This window comes from Dipodomys spectabilis, unplaced genomic scaffold (genome assembly GCF_019054845.1).
Source record: "Dipodomys spectabilis isolate Male_0828 unplaced genomic scaffold, ASM1905484v1 ptg000783l, whole genome shotgun sequence".
Lineage (NCBI taxonomy): Eukaryota > Metazoa > Chordata > Mammalia > Rodentia > Heteromyidae > Dipodomys > Dipodomys spectabilis.
Window position 1 is genome coordinate 26,263,623 of NW_024871460.1, and position 13,145 is coordinate 26,276,767.

The following is a 13,145-nucleotide window of genomic DNA, read 5'->3' on the forward strand; positions in this document are numbered from 1 at the left end:
TGTGTGTTTTGGTAAGGTTTTATCTTTAAAACTTTTTTCATCCATATCAATTAGTTGTAGAATGGGTTTCATTTTCTGTACACAATGTCCATTTGTATACATAATACACCTTGATTAGCGTCAACTCCTCCATCATCCTCCCTGCTCCCACCTCCCCCTTCTCACTCCAGTCTCAGCAAGTTCCCTTATTCCATTTTCACACAGGCACATAAAAGTCACTGAACTCTATTCACCCTATTCTTACCCCTCTTTGTATATCCACCCAATCCTGCTAGTACCTACACCAAGAGCAAACATGTTTCAAAGTCCCAATATTTATTTTTGCATTAGTGCATGTTAATTGTTCAAAGTGGTTTCACCATGGCATCTCACATATGTTTATACCATAGTTTAGCCATATATGTATGTATATACGTGCATACATATGCATATTCGTGTGTTTACTTGCATGTTTATCTTTTAAGTCTAGAGAGAAAGCATGTGGCTTTTATCTTTTGAGCCTAGCTTACTAAGTTTTAAATGATGGTTTCTAAATCGATTCTTGCATCTATTTCCTTGCAAGTGGCATACGTTTGTTCTCCTTTGTGGCACACCTATATACACACACATATATATGCCAATTTCTTGATCTGTTTATCAGTTGTAGACCATAGTGTCTGACTTGTTTCCATAGTTTGTCTGTGTGTATAGTGCTACAATGAACATGAGTATATATGTACCTCTACTATATCCTGACTTACATTCCATTGGAAAATGCCCAAGAATAGTTTTGCTGGATTGTAGTATACTTTTTTAAATTTTCTGATGAACCTCCACACTGATTTCCATAGTGGTCACACTGGTTTATAATCTCACCAACAGTATTTAAAGGTTCCCTTTTCCCCAGATCCTCACCAGCATTCATTGTTGTATTATTGATGATGGCCATTCTGACTGGAGTGAAATGAAATCTCGATATCATTTTGATTTGCAGTTCTTTTATGGCTAGAGATGCTATACATTTTTTCATATCTTTATTGGCTATTTGTACTTCTTTTGAGAAGTATCTGTTTAGTTCATTTGTTCATTTATAAATCAAAGTGATTCATTGGGAATTTTTTTTGAGCTCTCTATAGATTTTTGTTGTTAACCCCTTGCTGACAAAGATTTTCTCCCTTCTATAAATTATCTGAAAGATTTTTCAACCTAGTGACAACATGCTTTCATGAGCAAGTGTTTTTATTTGGCTTTATATAATCCCATTTGCCAATGTGTGCCATTATTTGCTGAGCCACTGTTTAAGAAGTTTCTGTCTGTGACAATAGTTTCTAGTAGTTTGGTCTACTTTGAATTGATATTAGTATAGATAGTTAAGGGCACATTTTTAGCCTTCTACATGTGGATATCCAGTGATATCTAGTTTCCCATAAAGGGAATATTTTTTTTCCAGCATATATTTAAAGGGATTTTTTTCCCAAGGCTTTTGGTGCATTGTTTCATCTCTACATGTTCTATTGGTTTGGGGATTTCTTTTTGTGCCAGTAAGTTTTAGCCCTTGTTCAAGAGAAATATATCAGATATTTTTGGCTTGTTAGGTAGAAGGAAAATTGATAAAATACTTAGCAATTTAGAAGTTTGTTTTATCAGTTCATATATTTAAATTTGGACTAGTTGAAAAGTTACCTGATTATTCTATTAATGAATTATAGAGTTTCTTCTTGCTATGCAAATCTGTAAGAGCTAACATTAAATTAAAAGCCCAGATTTTGGACAGATAATGCGGATTTATATTTCTAATTTATCATTACATATGTTTTGTGACTTTTTGACATGACACATTCTTTCTGTACCCTTGTTCCTTTGTCTGTTCCATTAATATGGCTGTAATACACAATTTGTAGACATTTCTGTGAGTATTATGTGAGCTATGAGAAAGGCTGAGGGCTGGGGCTCAAATGGTATTACTGCCTACCTAAGCCCTTGTTCAAACCCCACTATGTCATCAATCAATCATGTGGGACAGTGCCTGACACATAGTAAGTACTATAATTATTTGTAATGTGCAATCACAGGAAGAACTTTAAAGAGCAGAACATAATTTTAGGATATATTTTTATCTAGAAAAAGTTTTCAAGCAGATACTTTAGGTGGGTACTTATTTAACTGTCAGAAAAATATCTGTCTGTAATAAATCTAGTGTTATTTGTAGGACTCTAATCCATAATACGTGACTACAAAAATAGTAGTTATTTGTTGCTCAAAGAAGTGTTAATTTATTTCTCTACTAGCAGTTTATAAAAACTACAAATTCTTCAGATATCCCTGCAAAATTTGGAGCCTTGTACAGTTGTATTGATTCCTTTAAATTATATCATGAAATTAATTCATGATCATTCAGCTGACTTTATCATGGAAAGGCCTCCTGTATTAAGAGGTCTGCTTTTTATTTAATAATATTAGGTTTAAAAAGACTTGGTTAAATATCTCCATCTTTTGAAAAGAAGTTGGTACCTCTGAGGAAATTAACAATGTTTCTTGTTAAAGATGGTATTCCTAATGCACTTACTAGTTTCTAGGCTGGATGTGGGCTCTTGAGAAAACAGCATGGAGATTTATGATCTTTGTAAAAGAAAAGATAAAAATAAAAATAAGTAGCATCTGTAAAGATGACATCACTTAACCTGTCCTTTCTTTTCTTGGTGCTTCAATAGATATTATCATGTTCACAGTCTCATTCTGCCCGCTACAAGGTGAACGCTATACCTAGGTCTTGCCAGGTTACTTGGGTTCCCCAATGGCTTTCAGCTCAACCCTTCGTGTATATTAATGGGGGACCTTGGTATATCTCATTTCCAGTGGTCTCTATTCTGTCCTAAGTGTAGAACATCATTCCTGAATTTCATACACCATACATTGGTCTTTCTGATCTTTCACATTTCTTATGGCATTTCCCATCAATCTGACTTGTTCCATTCTCTTCCTAGATTTTTTTAAAAAACTTAGTGAGTGTTTCCCTCCCACCCCAAAGCAGTTGGTGACTCTAAGCAGGCTAGACTTAATTTAGAAGGACTTTACTAAAGTGGTGCCATCTTTTAGTAATTAGATTGCAGGGCTGGGAAGTTGGCTCAGTGGTAGAGCGCTTGCCTTGCATGCCTGAGGCCCTGAGTTCGATTCCTCAGCACCACATAAGCAAAAAGAAAAAAGCCGGAAGTGGCGCTGTGGCTCAAGTGGTAGAGCGCTAGCCTTGAGCTGAAGAGCTGAGGGACAGCACCCAGGCCCAGAGATCAGGCCCCACGACCGGACCCCCCCCCAAAAAAAAGAGTAATTAGATTGCATACATAAGTAATATCACATTTAGCTAGATCTTGTGTATACTCTCCTGTCTCTCTTTCATTTAGAACATTTTTTCCCTTAAAGTGTGTTCTTTTTAAAACTTGGCTTATAGCAGTTATACAGGGAGGATTTCATTGTTGTATTTCCACATATTTACACTCTACTACAACTATTCATTTTATGAAAACTAATATTTTATAGGTGGTCAAGAATTAATAGTTATAAATTAACTCCTTTACAATCTGAGCCTTAAAATCTCAATGTTTTGCACAGGTTTGTGTAAGTTACCCCATATTATAAAATAATAAAAGTCCTTGGAAAATTGTCGCTTGTCATATTGACCAACCTAATGATTATTCGATTTTTTTTTTCTTTTCAGCTCAGCCTTGCTTATATAGATTCTGATATTGGTGCTGCTTAATCAGGAGAGATAGTAACTCTAGTAATCATTTGGGGTAGTATGAAGATAATAGTTCTAATATTCATTAGATAATAGAGTTTTATTATTCTCAGGAGTATACCTACTATTGATCACTCAGTTCTTATGTTTATCAAGGACATAGTAACTTAGAAATGGGGAGGATCTTACTAAATATGTACATATAATTATTTGCCTTTAGATGTGGCTATTTTGAAAAAAATATAGAAAGTAGATTAGCAAAGCATTTTGCACACCTGAGATGGGTACTTCTGTAGGCACCTAGGTCAGGTGGGATTTGGGTCTGTATGGATATGGCAATGTGGTACTAAAAAGCTTAGAACTAAGGTAAAAAAATTGCACAACTTTTAATGTGATACATGAACACCCATGAATTCTCCTGTATAGCATATTGACTGAAGAAAGCTGAGAGAGTGCCAAATGCTAAGGTTTGAGTCAAGTTTCAGGCTATAAAATTTTGAGTTCTTTGCTTCCAAGGACAAAGACAATGATTCGTTAAATATAGAAATAATTTCCATTCCCCAATAAGTTATATCTCAGGAGTTAAGAAATTACTTGGCATATACTGTCTAACCTAATAGTTCTCCTTTAGAATTTTGTGCAGTTTGGTTAAATGCTAGAAGATAAATGGAAGAAGGAAATAAGTTTGTGAGGAAATAAGTCTGCATCCGTTCTGATTGGACAGCCTACTAATGATGACAATAATAATAGGGATAATACATAACAAGTAATATCTAATTACAATTTGGAGTGTACCTTGCCAATCATGGATGGGTCTCCTTTAATGTGAAAGCAGCACTCTTCCTCCAGTAGTAATGTCTAAACTTTACAAAGGAGGCTCTGAAACCCAGAGGAGCCAATTTGCCATTAGGTTCTAGAATGAACTCTCCTCTCTTTATGCTTCCCAGGACTAGAAATTACTATAATTTATGGATGGACTTTGGATAAGTCAACACCTTTGGTTTCTTTTTTGAAAATTTAATGTTATTGTCAAGGTAATATACAGACAGGTTATAGTTTCTTGTCGAAATTGTTACCCCCTCCTTCATTTTTCTCCCACTTTCCCTCTCCCCATTCCCAGATTGTATAGTTCATTTCCAACATACTCGCTTGTATCACTGTTGCATTGGCTTAACTTTTTTATTTATTTTATTTTTTTATTGTGAGAATACCGTACAGAGGAGTTACAATTACATGGGCAAGATAACGAGTACATTTCTTATCAAGCATTGTTGCCTCCTCTTTGTTTCCCCTTCCCATCCCTTCCCATACTCCCCCCCTTTCCCCACCCAATCCTCCCCCCTCCCCGCCACCCCACCAAAGTTGTAAAGTTCATTTTCGACATAATGACTTGTACATCTCAGTGTTGCAATATGCCCATCTGTATCCCTAGTTAAACGATTTGTTTTTTCCCTTCCCCTCCACAAATTATAACTTTTGTCCTTTGTTTCATGATTTTGTTGTTTCCCTTCCCTTCCCTAATTCAGATAAACATATATACAATACCCAGGGTATTGTATATAAATAAAATACAGTGACAACAGGAGATAAACCCATAGGGGAAAAAAAAACCCACAAAAGAAGAAATCACCTAGTACATTAAAAACAACAACAGCAAAGAAAAACCTCTTGGTTCCATGTCTTGGAGTTCATTTCACTTAGCATCATCTTACATGTTCATATGTACATAGCTATTGAGATATTCTGCTTATCTGCTAGGACTATCCTACACATATACTAATTATTACAAATGAGGGAAACTGGGCTGGGAAGGTGGCTCAGTGGTAGAGCACTTGCCTTGCATGCTTGAGGCCCTGGGTTCGATTCCTCAGCACCACATAAGCAAAAAAAGAAAAAAGCCGGAAGTGGCGCTCTGGCTCAAGTCGTAGAGCACTAGCCTTGAGCTGAAGAGCTGAGGGACAGCGCCCAGGCCCAGAGTTCAGGCCCCATGACTGGACCCCCCCACCAAAAAAAAACAAACAAACAAATGAGGGAAACCTTGGAGTTTATTTTTCTCTGGGTCTGGCTTACTTCACTTAATATGGTTTTTCCAAGTCTTTCCATTTCCTCATGAATGGGGTGGTGTCATTCTTTCTAATGGAAACATAGAATTCCATTTTATACATACATATAATATATATATATATATATATATATATATATATATTTCTTCATCCATTCATCTACTGAAGGTCATCTGGGTTGTTCCATATCTTAGCTATGGTGAATAATGCTGCGATAAGCATAGTTGTGCTGGTAGTTTTAGAATGGCCTTGTTTGTGGTCATTTGAGTAAATGCCCAGAAATGGGATTGCTGGGTCATAGGGGAGCTCTATGTTTAGTCTTGAGTTACTACACACTGCTTTCCAGAGTGCTGAACAAATTTACACTCCCACCAACAGTGTAGTAACATTCCCTGTTGGGCTATTTATTGAGAGAATTTTTAATTGATCTTTTTTTTTTTTTAATCCTGCTAAGTGAAAATTCTTCTTTGGAGAAGGCAGTGTTTTGTTTTCTTTTCCCCCCTGTCCTTAGGCATTAAAGATTTGTTCTTATCCAATTAAATAGGATTAAGTCAAAGTCTCTTATTCTTAAAAATTACCTTTAAAAGTTATTCTAAGAATTTTTTTTTCAGTCATGGGCTTGAACTCTGGGCTTGGGTGCTGTCCCTCAGCCCTTCAGCTCAAGGCAAGCACTCTATCACTTGAGCCATATCTCCACTTCCTGTTTTCTGGTGGTTTATTAGAGATAAGAAAGAATGTCATGGACTTTCCTGCCCAGGCTAGCTTTGAACCATGATCCTCAGATCTCAACTCCCGGAGTAGCGAGGATTACAACCACTGATGCCCGGCTTGCAAATTTCTTATTTTAGATTATTTTTAATTTTTTATTGTTGTAAAGTTGAAAATTTCTATTTTGCTGTAATGGAAATGTGAACTTGATTGTACTTACTTTCTTATGAAAATAGTTACAGAGGTATGAACCATAATCTTGATAAACCTAATTAATCACATTGAATTTTCTTTAAGTCATGTATGCACCAAAGAGTTTTTTTTTTTTTTTTTTTGTATGTTTTTTTTTTTTCTTGTCTGTCGTGGGATCTGAACTCTGGGCCTGGGCGCTGTCCCTCAGCTCTTCAGCTCAAGGCTAGCGCTCTACCACTTGAGCTATAGCGCCACTTCCGGCTTTTTCTTATGTGGTGCTGAGGAATCAAACTCAAGGCCTCATGCATGCAAGGCAAGCACTCTACCACTAAGCCGGAAATAGCCCACCAAATAGTTTTTTAATCTCATGTTCTTTAAGAATGAAAACTACTTGAGATGAAATATCTGGGGGGGGTTTGTCATTGACTTTACAGAAATGACTGTGGACACAAGAATAGATGGATATTTCCAGACCATCTGATAATTAAGCAGTCATGTGATTATGATACAAACTTTAAAAAAAACCTGTTATATTTGGACTCATTTCAGACTTAAACTAAACATTGAAAATATAGGATGGAGAGTTTAGTCTTTATATTTATTTTATGTGTGTGTGTGTGTGTGTGTGTGTGTGTGTGTGTGTGTGTGTGTGTGTGTGAAAATACCGTATAGAGGGGTTACAATTACATGGGCAAGGTAATGAGTACATTTCTTATCAAGCATTGTTGCCTCCTCCTTTGTTTCTCCTTCCCATCCCTTCCCATCTCTCCTCACTCATCCCCACCCACCCCCTTCTGGCCAAAATGGTAAAGTTCTTGACAAAATTGTAGTAAACTTTTCAGCATAGCAGAGTTAAATCTAATCCCATTCAAAGATTTAGAGTATTCACAGCATTTACATGGAATGTCATATACAAAACTAAATTGGTCGTGCTTTTTCTTTCTTTTTATTATTCTTTAGCTATTAAATAGCATACAGTAAAGCAGACTGAATTCTAAAGTAGTATCTAAAACCTCTGCCTTTCTACTTGGCATTTCTTGAACATAGAGAAAATTCCATTGCTATTTTGGATTTTAACATGGGTTGAATAATTTTCTTATGGGCCCTACAAATCCAGCTGATTATTTTCTTCCTAAAAATGATTGAGCACATAGTTGTTTTTTTTTTATTGAAAAGATAACATGGAACAATGAAGATGTTATTTGGAAAGCTAGCATTCCTTTATCAACTTTAAAATTCCAAAGCATAATAAAAACAGCATTTTGAGTAGAGCTTCATTTCCTTTTCAAAAATGCACATTCCAGATTCTATTTGCTCAGCTGAATGTCTGGGTTTATTCTGATAGGTCTTTCTTACTTCCACCAACATCCAATCAGTATCATCAAATTTGTGTGAAAATGTTTAGTGTTCATTGAGATTTTTTCATAAGAAGTCATGTGTGAGAAATGATATAGCCCTTAAGCTGGCCTGTGAAAAGGTGGAAAAACCGGAGTTCTGTTGAAGTTACATTACCCTGACAACTGATACCTTTAACTACTAAGTTGACTCTTCAAAGGAAAAGTACCAATACAGTTTATTTTCTTCAATAATAAAGAATATATATATGTAAACTCTCACAATGAGAGAATCCTGGGAAGACTGTTCCCAAACATCCTATTATGTAATGTAGTAAAATTGCTGTGGATTTGAACATTTGAAAGATTTGATCCTATGACCTTCTGCTTTCCTTGAGCGCTAATGACTGGCCTTGCTATTTTGTTTTCTCAGTGAAATGTTCAGCCTTTTAAAAGCTGCATTTTTGTATTGAAGCCAGGAGACAGGGCATTGCTTGTTTGGTTCTGTGTGAGGACCTGATCATGCTGATGTGCTCTTCCCTTCTCTCCACCCCTACCCATCCTTTTCATAGATGCGCATCGGGAATTCCTTCACAGGCCTGCATCTGGATATGTGCCAGAGGAGATCTGGAAGAAAGCTGGTAAGAATTGTTTAAAAACATGAGTTTCGTGTGCTGGCAGCTGTGTGCAGTTGTTAATGCAGTCATGTGAAGAATGACAAGGAAGGACTTTAGTACTAACGACAACAGCAAAAACAAAACAAAAACCATAAAACAAAACAAAAACAACAATAGCACCCCCCTCATTAATATTCTCAAACCAAGCCTGATTAAAATGTGAAATAGTTTTAGCATCTGCTAGTGCCATTATAATGGAAAGGCTGGCAATATTTCCTTTATTACCCACCCCTCCTCCCCATCCTGTTTTTTTTTTTTTTTCTGGGGCTATAATGGTTTCAGGCTGAAATTTGGCATAGGAGGGTTTTGCTTGCATGCAGTTTTTCTTTGATGAAAAAAAAAGAAAAAACAGTTTTATGAATTTAATTGCACACTTCCGTATTTTTCCTCTGCCTTCTTATTTAAAAAAATCATATTCAAATCCAGTTGACTTGTTAAGGAACTTCTTGAGGATATTTGTAGTTGCAATCAACTGTTTTTATTATTTAAATTGAAATATTATTGTAAAAGTGATGTACAGAGGGGTTACAGTTACATAAATCAGGTAATGAGTACCTTTCTTTTTGAATAATATTATCCCCTCCCTAATTTTCTCCCACTTTCTCCCTCCCAATCCTCCTTCCACCCGAAGTTGTAAAGTTCATTTCCAACAGAAGTCTAGTGAGTATCACTGTTGATCAATTCCCCCTTATAAACTTATATATAAGACAAAGGATACAGAAAAAAATTGACATCAAGTATAAACCAAAAGGGAGGGAAAAAGAAATATAAAAGAAATAATGGCAAACAGTACAATAAAAAAAATCAACTTTTATAATGCATCTTCTGTGCTAATTCTCAAGGATCAGACCTAAATTTCTTTTTTAAGTTCAATGTCAGTTGTGCTAGACTTCTGCTTTTACAATATGCTTTCTGTTAAATATTGCTCTAAGTTTTATACTGGATTTGAAACTCATGATGACCCAGCCATTGCATCATTCTGATTAGGCTTAATATTTAGATCTAGCCAAATGTAGATGGAGTACAAGTAGAGCAAAAACTTGTATAAAACCAACTCGGCCTGTTTTAAAAGTTAAAGATGACATTAAAAAAATGTGGTTGTGGCTTTGAGCTGCTGTAATGCCAGCTGTTAAAACCATTTGTTTGTTTGAGCTGCAAGATTGGTGAATGCTATTACTGCAAAGTTAACTGGGCACAAGGCTGGCAGGACCAATGCAAGAGCCAGGGGAAAGGATTTTTATTGTGTTTCTACAAAAGTTTTCTTTTGGGTTTTTATTTAACTCAGTTGAGTTTGTAATGTTAAGCTATTGCTGAATCTTTGGTTACTTATATTTTATTCATATATTTTATAGATTGTCAAAAAAAGAACTGTTTTTGTACAAATAACAAAATCTATCAAAATAGCACATTTTAATAGTTCTCTAGGCTTGGTAGCTTAGAATAAGATCTAGAACATTCTCTCGTGTGTCCAATATACAAATCAGATCCATTCAACTGTATCATTAATGTATGTAATATGTTGCTCATCTATACAATAGAGTGTTGTTCAAAACATGGTGGGTTCCACCCACCAAAAAAAAAAAAAGAATTGCTACATCTTTCTGGCCATTTATTCCTGTCCCTTTTCAAAGTGTTTGTGAATCTTATTCTAATAAGAGGTACAAAGAATTTGTCAGATTTATGGTGTGTGTGTGTGTGTGTGTGTGTGTGTGTTGACAGCCGAAGGATGACTTCTTTTTATATTGAGGGGAGAGCAGAGTTTTTCTGTTTCCCTTAGTTACATGAATTCGGGTTAAATTCTTGTTCGTCCTTAAAGAAAACTTGACACCCAGTCCTGTGTAATCCAAACTCTCCTGTGTTATTATCTGTTCAAGTCTTTGTTGGTCTTCTATTAAGTGAGAGCAAGATTTTTCTGCATACATCACCTTTGTTGAAAAGTCAACTTGAATAGCTAAGCACAAAGGCAGTCCTACCATAAGTGGTAAGCAATTGGAAGCAGATTCAAAACTGCAATGTGTATTTTCCACTTAGTCACATTTTTCTCCACATGATACATTGTCATCTATTGAATCCATCATTATTTTTCTTCACTGTCTGTTCTGTGGGTATCTGAATCCAATCCTGATGTTTCTTAGGCTTGAGGAACTTAGACCATAGGAATAAAAGCAATACTACCTTTTCTTATGTGTATGTAATTTATGAAGGCAATGTTTGGGTTATTTAAAATGTATTTATCACCTATATTAGGTTTTCATTCTAAAATATAATTTAGTAGTGGCACATGTTACATCTTTATTCTTCGCACTCTGGATGCAAAGGAATAGTTTGGGAGTAGTTTTGTTGTTGTTTTAATAGTTCCTCAACTATTTGGTTGACAATTTTACATGGAGAACTCCAGGAACTTGTAATAGTTATCTGGAAAGGATTTCTTAAAAGGCATTTTTTTTTCTTTTTTTTGGGTCCGGTCGTGGGACCTGAACTCTGGGTCTGGGCACTGTCCCTCAGCTCTTCAGCTCAAGCCTAGCGCTCTACCACTTGAGCCACAGTGCCACTTTCGGCTTTTTTCTTTTTGCTTATGTGGTGCTGAGGAATCGAACCCAGGGCCTCAGGCATGCAAGGCAAGTGCTCTACCACTGAGCCACCTTCCCAGCCCCTTAAAAGGCATTTCTGATGTTCCTAGTGTGCACACCACCAACATGATGATAACGTCAAGGGTATTACAGTTTCCCCAAGAACCCAAAAATAGGCTGAGATGAAAAAAATTGGTTTCAGAAAGAAGTCAATAAAATATGTCCTTGAAATGAATATACTATGCATTATCTTTGTGAAAAAAGATAGGTAGAGTTTAGAGCACTGGGAATATACTAAAGGGGACTAATAGTATGAGGTAGTAAAAGCAGTGGATCCCTTTTCTCAGAAAATTGTGTGTGTGTGTATGTATATTTGCACAGATATATGTATTTGAAATTATTGGAGGGTTTTGTTTTGCACAATTTTATTCATTTAATTTCTTGGTTGGTGAATATATATAATATGTAAATACATATTTAATATTTTGTGTAAATATATATGTAACACATACATGTATATGTACCCTCATTACATGCATTCACAGTTTTCCTTAATGATTTGTAATTTTGTAATTTTGCTTGTGTTTCCTGTCATCAAAGATATTTTTATACAACCATAGTCCATTTACAAAGTCAAGACATGAACATTGATTGATAGATACATAATTATTTTTTCTGAAGACCCTAGGCAGATTTTGCACTTATACCTCTAATACACTTTAATAACAGATTCATACACATTTTAAAAGATCAGCTCTTACCTGTTTTTTCCTAATATATTTTTAAATAATTTAAATATTTTTAAATAATATTTTTAAAATCTTTTCAACAGCAAAGAATACAAACTCAATCAAAAGTTACAAAGAACTTTACACAACTGGAGAAATAAATAATAACAAAAAGATGGTTTTCAAACTGAAATATACCGAAAAAAGCTGAATGTCTTCTTCTGTACATTTCTTTTGAAACAATCAGAGAATGTTTGCAGTTGGTAATAAATATTCAAGCACCTTGCAAATGTCCTACCAATTCTCTTTGCTGATCTGTATATGCCTGTGGGATTAGAATAGGAATGCATAATTTAAATATAAATTGCCTGATTTGCATATACAATTAGTCAAGCTACAGCTTTGATCGTAAGCAAAAATTATTGTCCTGTATTACCACTTAGATAGAATTTTAATTCACCTTGAATATTCAAACTAAATTAGACCCGGGCTGTATAGTTAGAAGGGCAGTGCTTCCCCCGTGACCCTGTGTCTTTATGATCAGGTAATAAAGGCCTCTTTCACCTCCTGATGAAGAAGCTGTTGTAAGTTCTGTCTACACTAGGCTGATTCTATCTAGATTTTAAAAATGTATACCTGGAGGCAGCTAACAAAGGCTTAACATATTTTAGTTACTATTTCTGGTCAGGATCTTTGCCTTACAGTTTGGTTTGTAAAACTGAGGCAGACAGTAATTGCAAAGGAATGCTCTTGAGAAATACTGCTAAAGTGACAGGTAACAAAAGTCCTGACAGTGAGTCACCAATGGAGAATTTCTGATGATCTGCAAGTCAAACCCTACAAGTGTGTGAACTAAACTATAGTAATTTTAGGAGACCCTGGCAGTACTTGAATCTCTTACATTTTTAATCTACAGTAAAACATTTTTTACTAGGAATCTATGTTTTTAATTAAACAGAACATTTAATTAAGGTGCTTTTTAAGTGGGTGAAACAATTAAGTGCAAACACTTGAATGAAACATGTCATAATTAGTTTTAATAGAGTGTTAATTGGTACTAGGTTTGCCAAGTTAATAATTACTGCTTATTAAATTTTCAATTAATCATTGTCATTTTGCTTTGAATAAAGATGAAAATTAGATAAACTAATTCAGGGGGAG

General features: G+C 35.3%; 1 protein-coding gene across 1 annotated transcript in view; it reads left to right on the plus strand.

The window, feature by feature from the left end:
* Runx1t1 (RUNX1 partner transcriptional co-repressor 1) overlaps window positions 1-13,145 on the plus strand; it is a 142,224-nt gene that overhangs the window by 112,390 nt on the left and 16,689 nt on the right. The window contains 1 exon segment of the mRNA XM_042673166.1: window positions 8,582-8,650. Within this exon segment, the coding sequence (XP_042529100.1) occupies window positions 8,582-8,650 (69 nt within the window).